General features: G+C 38.8%; 1 protein-coding gene across 6 annotated transcripts in view; it reads right to left on the reverse strand.

Moving 5' to 3' along the window:
- arhgef4 (Rho guanine nucleotide exchange factor (GEF) 4) overlaps nucleotides 1-21,050 on the reverse strand; it is a 36,761-nt gene that overhangs the window by 9,504 nt on the left and 6,207 nt on the right. For 4 of the 6 annotated variants that reach the window (XM_007542704.2, XM_007542703.2, XM_007542705.2 and 1 more), the window contains exons 2-9: nucleotides 14,783-14,962; nucleotides 14,406-14,603; nucleotides 13,706-13,885; nucleotides 13,355-13,587; nucleotides 12,384-12,513; nucleotides 12,142-12,273; nucleotides 4,907-5,150; nucleotides 4,237-4,314 (exon numbers count right to left, since the gene is read on the reverse strand). In XM_007542704.2, coding sequence (XP_007542766.1) covers nucleotides 4,237-4,314; nucleotides 4,907-5,150; nucleotides 12,142-12,273; nucleotides 12,384-12,513; nucleotides 13,355-13,587; nucleotides 13,706-13,885; nucleotides 14,406-14,603; nucleotides 14,783-14,962 — 1,375 coding nt within the window. Of the gene's footprint in view, nucleotides 1-4,236; nucleotides 4,336-4,654; nucleotides 4,728-4,906; nucleotides 5,151-12,141; nucleotides 12,274-12,383; nucleotides 12,514-13,354; nucleotides 13,588-13,705; nucleotides 13,886-14,405; nucleotides 14,604-14,782; nucleotides 14,963-21,050 lie in introns of those variants that run through there. The other 2 variants (XR_001660502.1, XM_007542708.2) reach the window with 2 other exon arrangements.

Genomic DNA, 21,050 nt, shown 5'->3' on the forward strand with positions numbered 1-21,050 from the left:
TAATGCTGGGGGGCTGCTTTCCGACATCTGGTACTGGAGGCCTTGACCGTATCGCGGTCATCATGAAATCAGAAGATTATCAAGCAATTCTAGAGCGAAATGTCTTGCCCAGTGTAAGGAAACTTGGTTTGCGGCGAAGATCCTGGGTCCTCCAGCAAGACAACGACCCAAAGCACACCTCCAAAAGCACACAGGCCTGGTTGAAAGGAAAAAAATGGACTGTTTTAAAATGGTAAGCAATGAGTCCTGATCTCAATCCAATTGAAAATCTTTGGGTGGAGCTGAAATCTGCCATTGGAGAAAGGAACCCTGCAAATATACAAGAGCTTGAGCATATTGTAAAAGAAGTGTGGGAGAAAATGCCACCTGAGAAGTGCAAGAAGCTTTTAGATGAATATAAGAAACGTTTGGAGGCCGTCAATGCTGCCAAAGGCTGTGCAACCAAATATTAAAGTGGGGTGTCAATATTAGTGCACATGCTGGTTTTCTGTTTTGTCCTTTGGAATTAAAATATTTATGTTGAAATGGTAATTGTCTTTGTTAGATTACTTTGGACCTCAAATTGAAAGATCCTGCTGATATAAGTTTTGAACATTTCCATTTATTTCTGAAGATATTCACTCAGCTACGCAAATTATGAAGGGGTGCCAATAATGGTGAGCAGGACTGTATAATCTTCATCTGGGTCCGCCTGTGTCTCATCTTCACCACCACCAAACCACTCCATGACAATGCTAAGCATATCATTTTGTTAAAATAAAATGTTGAATCTTGTACATTTAAAATCTGTGCCTGTGGTAGGCTGAACTATGTTGAAGTTTCTTGTTACTAATTAAACACTGACATTAAAGGTTTTGTTTAAACTACACTGCTCAAAAAAATAAAGGAAACACTCAAATAACACATCCTACATCTGAATGAATGAAATATTCTCATTGAATACTTTGTTCTGTACAAAGTTGAATGTGCTGACAACAAAATCACACAAAAATCATCAATGGAAATCAAATATATTAACCAATGGAGGCCTGGATTTGGAGCCACACACAAAATTAAAGTGAAATGTTCCCTTTATTTTTTTGAGCAGTATATTAATTGAAACTAGCTTAAACGGACGTTCAAATGGGTTGCCATCTGCCAAGAGTTTATACCTTTTGTAGTAAAGTGCCTGCACTGCACATGGTAAAGAAAATGGATGGTAATTTTGAAAATACAATTCTGTTGTACCCTTTCTAAATTGTTGAGTGTTCTTTCTACCCTGTCACCCAGTGCAGTCTTAAAACACTTAATTTAGTAGCAATTAAAAATATGTCTTTAAATTAATGTAATTCAATCACAGAAAAGAATTCCACACAATTAAATAGCTTTATTTCAGCATGAAGCATGTTTGTTGAGCTAACTTAATTTTTATGGGTTGGATCAACTTAATTAAGTAGTGTGAAGGTATCACTGTTAAATAAGTTGGTTTCAACTAAATTTGCATTCATCTTAATCAAGTAAAGTCAATTATTTGGTCCAAAACATTGCAAATTATTTGGTCTGGCTCTATTAAATTACATTGGGTCCTACTAAAGTAAATGAGTTGAATCAACCTCAAAAGTTAAGTTGAGCCAAAACATTTGCTTTAAATTGGAGTAACAGAATTACATAGTGCTGAAACAAAGTAAAGTAATCAGGTGGAAATCCTTTCCATGATTTCTTTTTATGTTAATCCAGAGAGTAATTTTTTTCAGTGTATATGTATGTATAGATGTGTTCATACTTGGTATGTACTTATTTTATAAATTTATTCTTGGGTGCATCCCATTAAAGACGATGTACTGATTGGTATAAATTCATTTACAAGAGTTTCTTTTTATATATGTTCAATTGTGTGAGTATGCATATGTTTTTGTGTGTATGCATGTTTACATGTATGTATGCATAGATTCATCCAAGTGTTAATGTGTATTTGATCGACAATACACAAAAATGATTTTAAGTAAAAATCATTTTTCTAAAATCAATAAAATTATTTTGATTTATTTCAGACATGTCCAAATGAAAAATCAGGTATACAAATAGATTATCAATGCTGACCCTCCATCCATCCAGGACTTGCACAGGCCTAGGATCAGGAAATGAGCAGTTTAAATCTCTGCTGACCGCACACATTCTGGACACAAACCATGAAGACTTTTACACAAGTCAGTGCTATAAAGCAGTATTTAGAAAAGTCATCTGCTACAAAGGTACTTTGTTCCTCCAACCTATCTTTTGGACGTTAGAATTACTTACTGGTCCTCTGTACACTTTGCCACCTTCTCTCTCCCTCTCCTCAGTCTGCCTCCTGCTTCTTCCACTTGCACCTGCATTCAGTTAGCTCATGAGCCCAGTTTTGTTCAGCTTTCAACCTACCCAGGTTGAAAGCTTCACATTTTCAGTGACTACTCGCTGGATCCTTCATCTACTCCCATCATTTCCTCATTCTGGCCAGTGTTGTCCTTGTGTCCCCCCTCGCTATTTTTCTATCCATTAATTTTTGTTTTTTAAGTTTTTGTTGTGGTTCCTCAGCCTGACCTCAGCCTGGCTTCTGACAGCGACAGAGGAGTGGTAAATAAAATATCTAAAATATTAGCTATTTATCTCCATGTTATCGTTATTAATGTCAATCGATTTTATTGTGCAACTATCATCACAAGCTGGCGATCTTCAGCACACCTAACTCCTATATTAGCGCATCAGCAGAGCTCTCGTGAGTATGCTATGCTACCGAACTATGCTAGCACTGCTGCATGCTAATAGCGTCAGGCTGGCGTCTTTCTACATAGCTGAATTTATTCAAGATAATAGGCTGTGTATATTATGAATTCTTATAAAGCCCTGGTTCTTAAATGATAAATTATCATAGCAGTGTAATAATTCACTTAAGTCACGCTTTCCAGAAACACAAAGTGCTGTTTTTATTTTATTTATCCTACCAGGCTCAACATGCTATCTGGGGTTATATTCTTTTTTCTCAGTGAGAGTTGGGCATTACTGATAATGTCAAAGACTCACAATCACCGCAGAGCAAAGACGAAACATCACCGGCTGACAATAAAACAGTAAAGGCCAGCTCCCGCTAACAATAAATGTAAAATAATGCACATCAATGTGTATTTTCGAAATGGATACATATTTTTTGCATATTATGTTTTATATGATAAGTTAAAAAAGATCACTTTGTGTTTCTGGAAAGCGTGACTTAAGTGAATTATTACACTGCTATGATAATTTATCATTTAAGGACCAGGGTTTTATAAGGATTCATAATATACAAAGCCTATTATTATCTGGAATAAATTCAGCTATGTATAAAGATGCCAGCCTGATGCTATTAGCATGCAGAAGTGCTAGCATAGCTCGGTAGCATTAGCTTACTCACGAGAGCTCTGCTGATGCGCTAATATAGGAGTTAGGTGTGCTGAAGATCGCCAGCTTGTGATAATAGTGGCACAATTAAATCGACTGACATTAATAACAATAACATGGAGATAAATATCGAATACATTAGACATTTTACTTACCGCTCCTCTGTCGCTGCCAGAAGCCAGGCTGAGGACTAAACTGTTGGTGCTTCATCAAAGCTACAGCGCTGTTGGAATGGGTTAATGTGATTGGCTGAAAAATAGGTTACCCCAACGTGAGGTAACAAATTTTGAGACATCAGGGGAGTCTGAAAATTCACACTGCACAACTCACAGGCCAGAGGGAGCTCGTAAGTGTGAGTCTCGTCCTGTGCATTTGTGAATCTTTTGCATTTGTGGATCTTGTTCTGTGCATTTGTGAATTATGAGACAGTTTTAGCTCCATATCTACACACCATGAAAACTGAATTGTACATGAGAAATGAGGAGCAACTTATACCTGCTACAGCTGTGTTACATATTGGTTAGAGAACTGATCTGATCATGTCTGTTTGGCTCACAAAATGGGAGTGGAAACATAAGTTAGCACCCCAAATTTTAATAATGCTCCATGTACTCTATTGTTCCCCTACTTATATGAACACTCTACATGTTAGAATGTGTCAGAGTAGCAAAGCTTTTTCTCTTCACTCTTGGCTTTGTACTCAGTGCTACGTAAAAGGCAGCACTGAGTAACTACTAACACAATCTATCCAGTTGTAGTTTGAATATTCATACCCTCTGGGGGGCACCTAACCAGTGAAATCAAATGAAAATTAATAGTGTGTTAAAACTCCTAAATGCATACCTTTAGATTTCCCAGCTGGGTGGCTTTTGAAGGCATTCAGCATAGCTTGTTTCTTCTGGACTTCAGTAAGAGAGAAGCCTTAAAAGAAAAAAAAGGTTCCTGTAAGAAAAAAAATGTCCATGCTGAAGAACATATTTCTCACAGCTGTCTACATTCTAATTATCCATGAAAAATAGTTTCACACACTGTTTTATTGTGTTATTTTTAATCATATTAGATCAATCTGAAAGAATCGCACCATAACAATCCTCTGACAACTGGGCATCACTTTTTACAGCAGACACTTAAAACAAGGATAAAAAGTGTCTAATAATTCTATAGTAAATGCATTTAACTCAATAGTGACAATAATGAGAATAGTGAAGTAAAAGGAAAACGATGCCTGGTTTAAAACATTTTTGTCTCAGTAGAAATGCACCTGTTCTGTTTCTCAGAAGTTTGTTAGAAAACATCCAGCATCAAGAAACTCAGCAGTTTTCAGGGAGAACATTCTGTGAAAGGTTAAAGCGGGGTTAAGTTCTACAGCAATATTCCAAGATTTGAATATCTGACAGAGATGTTTTTTCAATTTTCCTTCAACTTCACAATTCCACATTACTTTTTATTTTATACATGGACCTCCAATTTCAAATCTCTTAGACAACATAAGCATTGACATAAACTATCAAACCTGTTTCACGATCATTATGGACCTGCTTCCTCTCATCAGCAAAAGCTCGAAGCCAACGTTGTTTCTGTTCTGGTTTTTTGGTACACAGGAGGTGGACTTCATTGCCACTCCTTGTCCAAAGCTTTAGTGCATTCTTTACGGTAATATTAAAATCTTTTTCTTTGCCATCTTCCAAATCTGTCACCTCCATTACATCCATATTCATACGCCCCTTGTAGTACAGTATGTCCCTGCGAAGAAGATCCTAAAATGACAACAAAATGTTTAGAAATGGGAACATTATACAGCTCTGGGAAAAATTAAGAGACAACTTAAAATTATCAGTTTTTTTGATATTACTTTTCATAGATACATGCTTGAGTAAAATGAACAGTGTACTTTTATTCTATGAACTACTGATATGTCTCCGAAATTCCAAGCAAAAAGTTAATATTTATTTACAGAAAATAAGAGACAGTCAAAATAACAAAATAACATCCATGTTTTCCAAAAACAAAAGATGTAGTGCTTTGAGACCTCAAATAATGCAAAGAAAACTATTTATATTCATTTAGAAACAAAAATACAAATGTTTTAAGAGTTCAGAAATCAATATTTGGTGGAATAACCATGAGGTTTACAATGGGGTTCAGTGCAGTGGACTCTTATTTTTTTCCAGAGCTGTATGTTCTTTCTTTTCATCAAAGCAACACGCTTAGTTTGGCCTTCTGTTTAGCTACCACACATTCCAGCAGGGGGGGAATTGGCTGAGCCACTGTAACTTCATGTTCTCTCTCTATATACTTTGCCTAACTTTCAGTATTTAACCCTGTCTCCGTAGCAGACAAAGTAATTGAATGAAATATTGCTGTGAATAGGTAGATAACTGCTGTCTACCACCCGATTGACTTGAAAACTGCCTCACAGCCTATAGGAGACAGCTATACTTGTCTCCTAAATAAACCACTAAAGAAGTTACTGTTATTAGCTCCTGGCTGTTTGCTGAATATAGAAAGTACACCTGGATCAGTGAGTATCCTTCGTTTTCCCAAACCCCCAGTCGGTTGTGGCAGATGGTTACTCAAACATAAATAAAAGTAATTATATGGTATATGTGATTTACAAATACTTTACAACCTATATTCAATTGCATCAACTAAAAAGACAGGATATGTAATGTTCAAATAGATAAACTTAATTGATTTTTTTTTTTTTAAATACTCTCTTATTTGGACTTTGATGCCTGCAGCACGAGCCAAAGAAGTTGGGACAGGGACTTGTTTATCCTTGTTTAACATAATTTTCCTGTTTGCAAACTGAGGACACAAAGCTCTGTAGGTAGAATTCTTTCCCATTCTTACTTGATGTACAACTTCAGTTGCTCAACAGTCCAGGGTTTCTATTGTCATCATTTGCACTTAATTTCAATATGTAGAGACTCACACAGAGAAAAACAGTAGTTAGAAAGTTTTATTGGCCCAAAAGTTTGGTGCTCGGACACCGGCAGAAGACATGCGTGCTGAGAATCGCCGTGAGCTTGAGGCGAAGCTCAGGGTAGTCTTCCCCTGGGTCCAGACACTGGTGGTGGAGTGGAGCCTGGAGAGGAAGGAGCCTGGAGGGAGCCTGAAAGATGCCCTGGGAGGATGAGGATGGAGATGGAGAGGAGGTGGGTCGAAGTACGGCTGAAGCTGGAGGATCCGTGGTTGATTGGCCTTTTGAAGGAGCTCTTGCATGGTGATTGGCTGGGGCGGAGCGGCGATCCAGTGCTGGTTGGCTGAGGCAGAGGTGTGGTAATTGATGATGCCAGAAGGCTGAAGAGAGTATCACAGGTTGAATTTACGCCTAGGCTTCTTAATGCACCACACCATTTCAATGGGAGACAGGTCTGGACTTTTATCAAGGCACTCTAGTATCTGCACTTGTTACACGTCTCAGCTGGAAATGGACAATTGTAACAAATGATGTTTTTTTTTTGGTTTTTTCCATCTGATGTCTCGCCGCTTCTCCTTTGTTCTCTGAAAAGATGAAGAGCTACAGTGAGAAAAAAAAGAACGACCGCCATCTTCTTCCCCAAACTCTGTCTCTTTATTACAAATTCTTGAAATCATGAACATTTCTTTGTGCAATCATGTCCTTGTGTCCTGTTGTTCTCAAACAACCACATAGCATTCACCTCAGTGAATAGCATCAGCTCCCACCAACTGTGACAGCATCAAAATGTCATATCAAAACAATTCACCAATCAATTTAAAGCTCACAGATTTACATTAAAAAACACCCATTTATCAAATGCAGCTAAATTTTAAGGGCATTAATTTCTGTGAGTTGTAATAATTATGAGAGAATTAATTATGTTCTTGGTTAAATAATTTAACATGGACATATGAAGATGATCAAATATACTTTAAGTTCTAATGGGCTTTGAATAATTATATAACTGACTGTGAAGTGGAATTGATTACACAGCAGGGGGAAAGTTGTAAGATCTATAACAAATATTTCCTTTAAACAGATAACAACACAGCGCATGTCAGGACACCATTGTTGGATCGGGGAGTGGAACGGAGCTTATTGATACATGTAGCCATCTTTAAAACGGGTGTTATATGACCGTTGTAGCTACAATTTAGCTAACTGCGATCCCAGCAGAAATAACTCTTTTTTTAATGTTTAAGCACGTCTATGCATGTGATTACGAAATAAGATCCGAATTAACTTGTTACTTTACAGTTTAGAGGGGGGCGGTTTTCACTAGCTTCATATCACTAACCTATAAAGATGAGTGAGAAAAAAAAAAAAACGACTGCCGTCTTCTTCCCCAAACTCTGTCTGAAGAGCAAGGGGGCGGGGCTCTTCACTTTAGGCCCCCTGGTAAAACGCTGTCTGAATTTTGGTTTCCTTTTTTTTCCTTTCTCTCTTTTGATTTAAGAAGGTATTTTGGTCAATTTCAGTTTATAAAAAAACATATAATAAATTGCAATACTAATAATTTATTTGGTGGCTTATATTCTTAAACAGATTTTCTTGACTATCAACAAGTGATGATTAAATTCTCCCACTTTATGGTGTATCACACACTCCCCAACAAACAAAGGTGGCGCCTGACAGTCTCCAAAATAATTTGACTGAACATACATTTTGCAATACACTACAAAACAAAAAAATAGTGTTGTATGTTGCAGGTCGCTCCAGGTGAGTATGCAGTGTATGATGTATGTTTTCCAGTAGATGGATATGTAATGTATGATGCATGTGTGGTTCAGGTATTCAACTATCTTTCCCAGGTGTTCGATCTACAGTGTGTTGGATACATAACAGGTAGGTAAGGATAGGTGCTAATGGGTGGTAGTTGGATAGGATGGAAGTACGGGGAGGAGAAACACTGGTGCATACACTGCATTGGTTGGATTTCAACTGCATTCACAGTGGGTTGGAAAGCTGGTAAGCTGGTTGACCCAGAGACAGATAAGTAAACGTATGTCTTGGCCGTCTTTCTCTTGTAGACTGTCTCAGGGGGACTGGATGTTCTGTGTCATGTGTAGAAGTACTGTCCTCTTGAGGGGCAGAATGCATGTCCTCCAGGAATGTGGGCTGAAGCTCCTCTACATGTTGTTCATTTCCACTGCTTGACCTCTGCCTTCCACTTCTGACACACTCTCCTTCCTGTCCAGGTTCGGTTGGGATTGCTTCCACCAAACTGGTTTCATTCTCTTCAGCTATTTCTTGGAAAGCATCAGTAGTATTTTGATCGGGTGGGTGAATGTTTGGTCTGGGTCTCTCCACAGGTACTCGAAGCCAGTAACGAGGTGCGTCCTCATCCTCCTCTTCGTCAGAGTCATCTGTGTTTGAGTGCAATACAGCATGTCTGGTCTGAAGGTCATTTGAACTATTTTTGGCTTTCCTTTGTGACTCTGTTGTACTTGTAATCGGGTTCTGGACCGGCTCTATAGGTAAGTCGTTTACTTGTAGCAGTAGGTTTTGGTGCAGAGTGCAAACTGGCCGACCTCCTCCCTCAGGGCTGACTTTGTAGACGGGGTTGTCACCCATCTGCTCTCTGACGTTGAAGATCTGCTGCTCCCAGTAGTTTCTCAGCTTTCCAGGGTCCCCTCGTTCACCGAGATTGCATACCAGGACTCTGTCCCCAGGCTGACGGACGACACCTCTGCTCTTCTTGTCATAGTATGTCTTTCCCTTTAAACTGGATTGTTGGCTGTTTGCATTGGCTATCTGATATCCCTCTGTCATTTTTCCAGCCCACCTCTTGGCATACCCACTTGATTCTTTGATTTCGGTCTCCTGGTCTGTTATGAGGCCAAAGAGGATGTCAGCAGGGAGGTGAGGATGTCGATCATGCAACAGATAGTATGGTGAGAACCCTGTGGCCTCATGCTTTGTACAGTTGTAGACATGGAGCATATGAGGTAGGTGATCCTCCCAGTTCTCTTTCTCCCCCAGAGTCCGGAGCATCTGCAGTAAGGTACAATTTAGTCATTCGACCGGATTGCCCTGGGGGTGATATGGGGAGGTTCTTGAATGGGCCGCACCAGCTAATCATCTGAGATTTTTAAAGAGCTCATTCTCGAACTCCCAACCCTGGTCATGATGGAGTTTGGCCGGGTACCCAAATCTTGGGATGAAATAATTGAAGTCGGTCGGCTGCCGTCTTACCAGCCTTGTTCTTGGTGGGATAGGCTTGGGGAAACCTGGTAAAGTGGTCAATCATGACTAGGATGTACTCGTACCCATCCCTGCTGGCTTCCAAGTGAAGGAAATCGATGCATAGCAGCTCGAGGGGTGAAGTCGATGTAATACTTCCAATTGGAGCTCTTTCATTTATGATTTCTTCTGTTTGATGCAAGAGCATTTCCTGGTGATGTATTCCTCTATATCACTTTTCATGAAAGGCCAGTAGAATCGCTCCCTTGCCAAGCTCAGCACTTTTTCAACACCAACATGACTCATCTTGTTGTGGAGGTGAGTCAGAACTGTTTGTTTATATGTGGCGGGCAGAACCAGTTGCTCTCGACTCGCAGTCTCTGTAGAGCAGTTCATCCTCCAGGTATAATTTGCCCCACTCTCTCAGGAGCCTCCTTGTGTGTCCATCAACTTTATTTCTTTCATCCTCTGTTAGTGGTTTGTCTTGTTGTTTCAGCTCCACAACTTTCCCAATGACGGGGTCTTTCCTTTGTTCCCTCATCAGCTCATCGTGACTGACTGTCTGCAGACCCTCGAACTGGGGTTGGCTAGGATGTGATAAGTTGAGGGCTGCCACCCAGGCCACATCTCTCTGTTGAGCTCTCCGGCATCCTTCCCATGGAGCACAGTCTGTGTCCTCTGATAGTTCTTCAGAGCATTCAGCCATAAAGGTGTCTATATCCAGGGGCCATCGCGACAAGGTGTCAGCATCAATGGCAGTTTTACCTGGTCGGTATTTGATGTCGAAGTGGAAGTCAGCCAACTGCCCCACCCACCGGTGACCCGCTGCGTTAAGCTTGGGAGTGCTTAGGATGTATGTGAGTGGGTTGTTGTCTGTGAAGACTGTAAAATGTGGGGCATAGAACAGATAATCACAAAACTTGTCACATTTCGCCCACTTCAATGCCAGGAATTTGAGTTTGCCACTGTGTAGGTGATAATTCTGTTCCACTGGCATCAGTGTGCGTGACCCATATCCAATCACCCTCATTTTTCCATCCTGGACTTGATGGAGAACCGCACCCAGGCCTTTTTGGGAGGCATCAGTGTGAAATGTGAAAGGGTGGTCGAAATCAGGGTATGCCAGCACTGGGGGTTTGGTCAGTCGGTCAATGAACTGCTCAAGGACCCGTTGATGTTCTTTGGTCCACTCTATTGGGGTTCGAGAGGACTGCTGGTGGCCTTTTGTTTTCCCCCACGGCAATTTAAGCTGAGAGGTGTCGGCCTTTGACTGAAGCAGGTCATACAGGGGCTTGGCTATACGTGAAAAATCCTGCACCCATGTTCTGTAATAGCTCAGGAACCTAAGCATTTGCCTGATGTCCCCAACTGTTTGTGGTGTCTTGTGTTTCAGTGCTTGTACTGCTTCAAGAGCTTTGGGGTCCATCCTTACTCCATCCGCCGACACCAATTGCAATACTAATAATTTATTTGGTGGCTTACATTCTTAAACAGATTTTCTTGACTATCAACAAGTGATGATTAAATTCTCCCACTTTATGGTGTATCGCACACTCTTTTATTATGAAGCCAGAATTTTGTAACACGTGCAGATTGTGGCTTCGCTTTGTCGTCCTAGAACTCCCTCAACTGCCATCCAACTGTTGGTTGGATGGCAAGCATGTTTTTCCAACCCTCAATGTACCTTTCAGCATTGATGGTGCCTTCACAGATGTGCAATGTACCTATACCATCAACACTAACATACTATGATCTTAGACATTTCCTTTTCTTTTCCTCCCTGACTGTGAGGACACAATGCCTATGTTTTCCAAAAACAATTTGAAGAGTGGACACATCAGCCCAGAGGAAACTTATACTCTAGTCATGACCCTCACTTGTTTCCAATTAACCTATTCACCTGTGGAATATTCCAAACAAATATATTTTTTTAGCATTCCTAAGCTTTCTTTCATTGCCCTGTCCTAACTTTTTGGGAATGTGTTTCAGGCATAGGCATTCACAAATGAGTGAATATTTTTTTGGGGAAAAAAAGAAAAAAGTTTATCCACTTGAACATGAAATATCTTGTCTTTATAGTGAATTTCAATAAAATATCAGTTGAAAGCATTTACAAATAATCACATTTATTTTTTCCGCAATGTCTCAACTTCATTGGAATTGGAGTTGTAGTTGCTCAGCCATGACAATTGATTAAACAAAGCCGTCTATGAACTCTTGATCTAATTTTAAGGCCACATGAAATTTGAAGGTTGCTACTGACTCTGCAGAAGGTTGGTGACCTCTGTGTATGGTGTGCCTCATTAACTGCTTACCCTACTTTGTGATTTAATATGCCATTAATGTAATGCAATGAGTTGTTGTCCTACCTGGTTGCTTCTACTTTATTATGATACCGCTTTTTACTTGAATAGTTGACTTCTCAAAAGTCTTTGAAGACATTTTGCAACTGGTGGCATGGTACCATAGGAAAATAACTTTTGTTGAGCTCCTGGGAGCGAAAATTATATTTGATACTGGATTTTATACACACGAGGCCAAGAAAGCGATGTTCCTAATTTATTAATCATATGCTAAGAAAAAGTAAATTACAAAAGTACCTTCTTGCAATAAACCATTTGATGGTCGAAGAGAAAAAACATTCTCTGCTGGCTCTTAGTTTGTGGCTGGGATAGTTTACTTATCTCCCCAGAAAAGATAAGCTCAGAGCTTCTGACCAGAACATCTTCACCCTGCATGGATCAGAACAGACTTACACGGCTGCTAATCGCTTCTCATACCTGTCAGAGGTACACTTTACAGTATCATACAACAGATTTCAGAACAATCTATCACTTCAAACCTCCCAGTCTTCTATGGAACTCTGCCACTGGGCAATTTTGTCAATGTTCTCAAGGCGCCGTTTCCTCTCATTGATCATCCTGGCGACATTTTTCATGGCTTTTAAGGCTGCCTCCACATCCTTGTAGTCCCTAAAAATCCAAGAGAAATTAAAAAAAAAAATAAAAAAATTAGGAAACAGAAATGTGAAGTTAATGAAAAGTACCTACTTAAAGGTCATTATTTTTGAAGACTCACCAGGAAAACACTGAATAATGACCATAGAGGGTTTCCACCAGAAAACTTGTTAAAACCAGTGGTAGGGACGCATAGGCAGTCCACCATATAGGCTAAAAGCCGTGAGTAGTTTAACTATTCTAAACAAGTTGGCAAGTTTACTTTGTGGGAGTGCAAAAATAAATTAAATGAGCTAAAATTGGAACCAGCTGTGTTGAAGCATAGAGACATCTAAAAGTTGCAGGAGACTGCTCCATGAGGATTTAAGTTTGAAACCACTGCACTGGGGAGAAACGTTGAAAACTATATTTCATGTTAATCCACTTCAATTTTCTAGTTCCCCAGAAAGTATCAGTGCAATTATTCAGTTATTCTGGTTTTCAAAGAGAAATCAAAGTCAGCTAAAATCTATGTTGGTAAGTGAGAGCTGCACAAAAGGCATATGAAATATCAACCCAATATGGTGCATCCCTAATAAATATCTCCCTCAAACACAAACAAATATTCTTCCATCGTACTCGGGTTATTTGGAGCAAGGACATTTTTCCAAAGGCATATATGAAGTACTGTGGAACAGGTCATATAAATAATTACTGTAAATATCAAGTGTAGCTATAGTGTATTTTAGTACAACATTAAGAAGCAAACTCCAATCTAAACTACAGGGTTTTTAGATTTTTCTGATGACACACATGAAAGTTAATGTTTGTGATGTAGAATATTGGCTCTTTGTAAACAGCAATTAAAGCCAGTCACCTGTGCTGAGGATTGGTGTATTTGAGGAGCTCAGCCAGCTGTAATGGATACTTGCAGATCTTCTGCACTGGAGTGAGTAGGAAGCCGTCTAAAGAAATATCAATCATCTTCTGCAGCAATCGACAGGCCTCAAAGAAATACACGTACTTGTTGACTTTCATCAGCTTGGAGAGTTGGACACAGGCGTTGGGGTGATTATTACAATACTCTGAATAAATCTGGAAATCTGTTTGCTGGACATCAAAACATGAAGATAAATGATTCAAGACAAATCTTAAATGCATATCCTAATGGAATAAGTCAAAAGAGATTTCAAGCTGCTTTCAAAGTAAATTAGAACATCTATCTTACATGTTCAAGAAAACAGCAGCCTATCTCACTAAGATGGGGCTGCCCCTTGTTGAATTCTTTCTCCAGGCCCTTCAGGAACTTTTTCTGGAATCTGTATATCTCTTCAATGTTTCCATAGATGGTTCTAATCTGCTCTTCAGTAAACATGTCTGTCCTCTTACGGCACTGTTTGATGTAACCCTGAGAAAAACATAAAAAGGATCAGAGATGGCTGGACTGGACTGAGCTTTTTGCTCTGAAAATTCAAAGTAAAAAACATAATCTGAGAACAGGAAGAAATAATTAAACTGCCTGACATGACAGCTCTCTAAATTTAAAGCCCATTCTCTCTATTGCTGAAACATACACTTGGCTTGTACTCTATTGCTATGACCCAGGAAGTTATGTCTATCCACAGGAAGTACCATTTTAAAAAGTGTTGGGTTTCATTTTATTCAGATTTTAGCATGTTAAATGATCTCTTTTCACTAATGACAGAGCTTTGTAGTATAAAAATAAACTAAACAAAAGCTCAGAAATAATGTACCTAGAATACATTTAAATTACTTAATATGATTAATTCTTTTAAATATAGAAACATATTTCAAAATAAGCAACAATGTAATTTGCATAATTGTAGAAATTAGTTATTATATAAAAAATGTAACTAGATGAAATGAGTGCAAATCCAGAAGTAATTAAAGTTGGTCTAGTTTCAGACCTCACAGATGTCTTTCAGGTGTGTGATGTAGTCTCGCTCTGTGGTCATGATCTCATTGATGACGTTGGCTCTCATCTGTTCTTTGCAGGGTAACCCGGGGCCTAATAAACCTAAATCCGTTCCATCCTCATCTCCACATTGGGACTCCTCCAGATGGGTTGAAAGTTGCTCCATAGGTTCATCCTGGTTCACACGCAGCTTAAGAGAATACAGTTATAAAATCCTTAATGGGCAAAATATATAACTTACCTTATATGTTTTTACTTGTATCAAACATGTTGAACAAACAATTGATATATCAGTAATAAGCCGAGACTCCATATGTGTTGGTTTTAGCAATCACAATGAAATGGTACTGCCAGCAGAGATCCCCTCACCCGTACAAAGCTAGCAGGAAACCAGCCCTCACTGTCCATGATGCGGCCCCACCACCACTCCTTGTTTGTGGCATCAATCACTTCGATGGCATCACCAGCCTTGAAGCCAAGTTCCTGGATGTCCATGGTAACATGGTCCCAAAGGCCCTCAGCATACACTACACTGCCATCACTGATCAGCTGCGGATTCATAACAGAAAAATTGTGATTATGTAGGAACTCATTCAATGAGACAAAACCACATGAAAACTGCTTGGTTCAATCAGACCAATAAAGCAAAAACGTAAAGCAAAAACAGTCCAGAAGGATCTCTCTTCTGACCAGTGACTCTAAAACCAGCTAGCTGAAAAAGTTAAGGGGTACTCCCCACCTGTGAAATTATAAGTTAGTGGAAACTTTCCTTGCCTCAGATATTACAGAATTATCATAAATATGAGGACTTTATACTTCAGGGTCAATTACAAGTACTGAACTTAAACATGGTACATTATGCGAGCAGGATATAAAGTTACACACTATGTAACATTTATAAAGAAACAAAATTACATGTATTTGTTAAAACTGTCACTATGTTGTGACATAGTGACAGGGATTGTTTGCATCCCTAGTACTAGACTAAGCATGCAAACAATTAATCAACTTACAATTAAATGTTGAATAATGGTTTGGTAGATTAAAACTCATTTCAATCGATTAATAACGTGTCTTAGATCTTCTTTCAGTACTGTAGTTTTAATACCATCCAGAAGAGAGCTCTGCTGTTCATCTTTAAGTGGAGCCAGTAGTAAGAGAAACAGAAGGTGAAGGATACATCTCTTAACAGGAAAGAGAAACGTGTCAAATTTCAGTGTAGTATATGCAAAATGTTTTTTTTTATTAGGTTTTGTAAAGAAATATGGACCAGAGGTTGTGCTGTACTTTTTTTTGACTGACAGCACTAAAAAGAAATCTGTCACTTACTAATTTTACCTGTCAAACTATAATCATATTAACATAGGCTATTCAGACACATTTTTATACAGTTTAGTTAATATTCATTCGTTTGCTTAATTTATTTCAGACAGACATTTCACCAGCAAAGTGTACATAAATAAATACAGTACCTTACTATCAAATGTACAGTACAGATCAAAAGTTTGGACACACCTTTTCATTCAAAGAGTTTTCTTCATTTTCATGATTATGAAAATTGTAGATTCACACTGAAGGCATCAAAACTATGAATTAACACACGTGGAATTATATATTTAACAAAAATGTGTAAAACAACTGAAAATATGCCTTATATTCTAGTTTCTTCAAAGTAGCAACCTTTAGCTGTGATTACTGCTTTGCACACACTCTGCATTCTCTTGATGAGTTTCAAGAGGTCGTCACCTGAAATGGTTTTCACTTCTCGGCTGTGCCCTGTCAGGTTAATAAGTGGGATTTTTTGCCTTATAAATGTTGTTGGGACCATCAGTTGTGCAGAAGTCAGGTGGACAAACATCTGATAGTCCTACTGAATAGAGTGTTAGAATTTGTATTATGGCAAGACAAAAGCAGCTAAGTAAAGAAAAACGAGTGGCCATCATTACTTTAAGAAATGAAGGTCAGTCAGTCCAAAAAATTGGGAAAACTTTGAAAGTGTCCCCAAGTGCAGTCGCAAAAACCATCAAGTGCTACAAAGAAACTGGCTCACATGAGGACCGCCCCAGGAAAGGAAGACCAGGAGTCACCTCTGTTGCGGAGGATAAGTTCATCCGAGTCACCAGTCTCAGAAATTGCAGGTTAACAGCAGCTCAGATTAGAGACCAGGTCAATGTCACACAGAGTTCTAGCAGCAGAAAAATCTCTGCAACAACTGTTAAGAAGAGACTGTGTGAATCAGGGCTTCATGATAGAATAGCTGCTAGGAAACCAAGCACAGGCAACAAGCAGAAGAGACTTGTTTGGGCTAAAGAACAAAAGGAATGGACATTAGACCAGTGGAAATCTGTGCTTTGGTCTGATGAGTCCAAATTTGAGATCTTTGATTCCAACCACCGTGTCTTTGTGCGACGCAGAAAAGGTGAACGGATGGACTCTACATGCCTGGTTCCCGCTGTGAAGCATGGAGGAGGAGGTGTGATGGTGTGGGGGGGCTTTGCTGGTGACACTGTTGGGGATTTATTCAAAATTGAAGGCATACTGAACCAGCATGGCTACCACAGCATCTTGCAGCGCCATGCTATTCCATCCGGTTTGCATTTAGTTGGACCGTCATTTATTTTTCAACAGGACAATGACCCCAAACACACCTCCAGGCTGTGTAAGGGCTATTTGACCAAGAAGGAGAGTGATGGGGTGCTGCGCCAGATGACCTGGCCTCCACAGTCACCGGACCTGAACCCAATCGAGATGGTTTGGGGTGAGCTGGACCGCAGAGTGAAGGCAAAAGGGCCAACAAGTGCTGAGCATCTCTGGAAACTCCTCCAAGACTGTTAGAAGACCATTTCAGGTGACGACCTCTTGAAGCTCATCAAGAGAATGCCAAGAGTGTGCCAAGCAGTAATCAAAGCAAAAGGTGGCTACTTTGAAGAACCTAGAATATATGACATATTTCCAGTTGTTTCACACATTTTTGTTAAGTATATAATTCCACATGTGTTAATTTATAGTTTTGATGCCTTCAGTGTGAATCTACAATTTTCATAGTCATGAAAATGAAGAAAACTCTTTGAATGAAAAGGTGTGTCCAAACTTTTGGTCTGTACTGTACATACTCAAATACACCACTTATTCAGTGACTGAGTCTGAAAAGGAGTATGATGAAGTTTAATTTATATAATCATACCCCTTTTCCATTCATTAATTCATAGCATAGTCTTCCTGTTTCAAGTATCCTTTCCAACATAATATATCCACAGTAATAACATAATAAAACAATAATAATAAACAACAATAATAATAAATAATAATGACTATAGTAATATTTCCTGAACCAGATGACAGTAATTCTTTACACGCACACATATACAGTACATATGCATCTATCTGCATATATACATAAATAATATATACCTATTTACACAGCCACATACATTTATACACACATACACAAACCTACACCCAATTGCCCAAGTCATCCACAATGCAGTAATTCCCAGCCAAATTCATCACCCATGTTCATCCTTATACTTTTGAATAACCATTTTGAGTCTTTTCTTAAAATACCTCATGCTTGGACTTTGCTTCAGCTCTTTAGCGAGTTTATTCCAGATCTTCACACCAATGACAGAAATGCACTGTGACGATCTGTGTTTTTGTGTATTTATTTCTTGGTTTTTCTTGTGTCCTTGTTTCCCCGTGAGTCTCTGTGATGTCCTGTCTTCCCTGTTGATTGATCCCAGCTGTGTCTAGTTTTCCTGATTACCCTCCCTGTGCATTTAAACCCACCTGCTGTCTTTGTCTCTGGTCGGGTCCTCGTCTTATGTCAGTTGTTGTCTGTGTCGGCTCTCCAGTAGAACTGTTTAAGTCCTGGTTAGCTTGCTCCATGTTCCGTCTGTCGTCAGTTGCTACCGGTATTTAGCTGTGTGCTGCACTTTCCGCTTTGCCGCCTGTATTGGACTGTTTGAGTGTCATAATTAAATTCAACAGTTTCTTCACTACCTGGGTCTCGGCGTTCATCCTCACCACCTCTCAATCAGCACTTCATGACATGCACATTCTTTTCATTGTTGTTCGAACATTCAAAGTTCTGAAGTTGAGGTTTTCTCTGTAATCATATCCCTCCACTCTATCAGTAAATAATTTTTGAATATTTTCTGGTAATAGTTTGTTTTTAACTTTATACATAAACTGTTCAGTTTGAAACTCTACCAAATATGGGAGTTTCAGGAAATAAGAATCTATCAATAAATTGTTGGTATGACAATAAAAATCAACCTTGTGAACTATTTCTTTTCTGTAACGTGCATAGTGGTTGAAGTGAAGTTTTGTAAGTGTTGCCCCAAACTTTCATACAGTAACTTAGATATGGCAAAATAAGTGAACAGTAAAAAATATGAAGGGCAGAGGAGTTTAAAAATGTTCTAGCATTAGAGAGAACTGCAATACTTCTAGCCATTTTAGATTGAATATATTTAATATGAGGTTTCCAACAGATCTTATGAATCAATACTCCCAAAAACCAAATTTCAGTCACTCTCTCCACAGTCACATTATCAATTATTATTTGTAAATCGCTATGCCCTTTACAATTCCCAAATAATATAAACTTGGTTTTATCTAAATTTAGTGATAATTTGGAATATCAAACCACTTTTTCAGTTTACATAACTCTAAATTCATTTCTAGCAAAAGCTGCCATAAAGTTTCATTTGTACAAAAAATGTTTATGTCATCTGCAAATAAAACAAAATTGGGTATTTTGGAAACCTTACATATATAATTTATGTATAAGATAAACAACTTTGTTTAGAAAGGGAGGAACTGGGAGAGATAACAGATGTAACTGGCATGAGACATCCTGTTTTGAGTGACCTTTGTTCTCTCTCTCTATCTTTGATTTTGAATAGGTTTCAAAGAAGGCAACAAAATTATTGGTTCACCCATCTAAGTAACTTGAAACTGCTTAGAGGTTTAGAAGGAGAGGACACACCTTCAATGCATATATTAAAATTAGGACGACACCTCTTAATAAAAGTCTCCACTTCTCAGCAGCAAGCTGAATTGCTTCGTTTTCCAGCCGCATGAGCAGTTCCCAAAGGCACCTTTGCTTTTCTCTTATTTTTGTATTTTGTTCATTTTTCTACTTTTCTCAGGTACTTAATGTCTGTTTTGTGGTTTGGACTTCTTGTTTTGGGTGTGATGCTGATCTGTTTTTCTGTGCATTTAACTGTCTGAATAAAACTCTGGATATGTCTGAAGTCGAATGGTGAATTCTTGTTCTCTGTGTGTTTTCCACTGTGTACATGCAGAACCCTGGACTCGGGAGACTAGAGGAAAACAACGAGCAAAGAAGTTTAACATTTTATTTGTCTAAATCCAACAGTAACCAGCAGGTCTTGTTCTATTAAATAAAAAGTTGTTTAAGCAGTTGTTTTAAAGTCCTGGGGCTGAAAATTTGCTTCTGATTTGCTAAAACATTTAGCATTTAGCAATTAGCTAAACCAGTGCCAACTATAACCTTACAAGACCCCTAGTATTCCGCAATTTAGTGCAGTGTGGTGAAAAGTTATAAAATTATGACTTTATTCTCACCCAACTTTACTCGTATTTAAAACCCAAATCAAAAACTCAGCCTGGTCTTTATATTCAATCATAAGCAAGTAACTGTAGCTCACAGGAAAAGGCCAGGAAATAGATGAAACCCATCTTTTTATTGTTAATGCAAAATTAACAATAAAGCACATGAAAAAAATTATGGTCCCTGAAGGGGCATAACAGAAAATAATTGAGAAACACTGATGTAATGTGTGAGGTCATTAATGGGTCACTAATGTCAATTAGGTAGCATAACTTATCATGCTGTGACCAGCAGCTGTAGTACGCCGACATGCTACCTAATGTTAAAACAGCAAGATAAATGTGGGTAACCATGGCAACCAGTAGGGATGTAAAAGCCAGTCTCCTCTTTCTGCAGTCAAGTTGCACACACAGCTACTGTGTTTACAAATAAATAATCCCTCTATACATAGTTCCCACAAGTTTGAACCAGAGTGATTGTGTCATCTTACTATGGTAAGTCTGCCTTAAGTTCCCTCTACTCACACCTGGTAAGGATGCACGCTATGCTTACCCCATGCACAATGCATAGTGCACCCAGTTATATTAACTAAGCTTGTTTTGCTAGTTCGGCAGTAAGAACTACAGGAAATATTACTGATATTTGTCACAGGTGGGTAGGGTACTCAAGCAGTTGTAATGAACTTATATTGTTTATATTAGGTTAAATAGGAACTATGTGAGCTCTGGCTTGTTTATTGCTGTCATAGAAACTCCATAGCCTGTCAAGATAGCTGTCAGTTACAAAGTTCACGGAAGTGTGAAGTCACATGAGAACTCTGTATTGGATAAAATTCATATCAAATTAGAATTTGTTTGTCCAATTCTTGTTTTCTTTATTTCATTGCAGTTTTAGAGAACTATTTAAATCCCATGCTTTGATAAGTCAATGTAAATCTCTGACCAGAATTGTTAATGTAACCCAGGGTAAACAACTACCCTTAATCCCGCCTTTGCTGCTCCATTGGTTAGAGTGACAGTCATTCACACAGTGCATTCAGCCAATTAACGCACCTGAGGT

Source organism: Poecilia formosa, unplaced genomic scaffold, assembly GCF_000485575.1.
Source record: "Poecilia formosa unplaced genomic scaffold, Poecilia_formosa-5.1.2 Scaffold721, whole genome shotgun sequence".
In the NCBI taxonomy this organism is placed as follows: Eukaryota; Metazoa; Chordata; class Actinopteri; order Cyprinodontiformes; family Poeciliidae; genus Poecilia; species Poecilia formosa.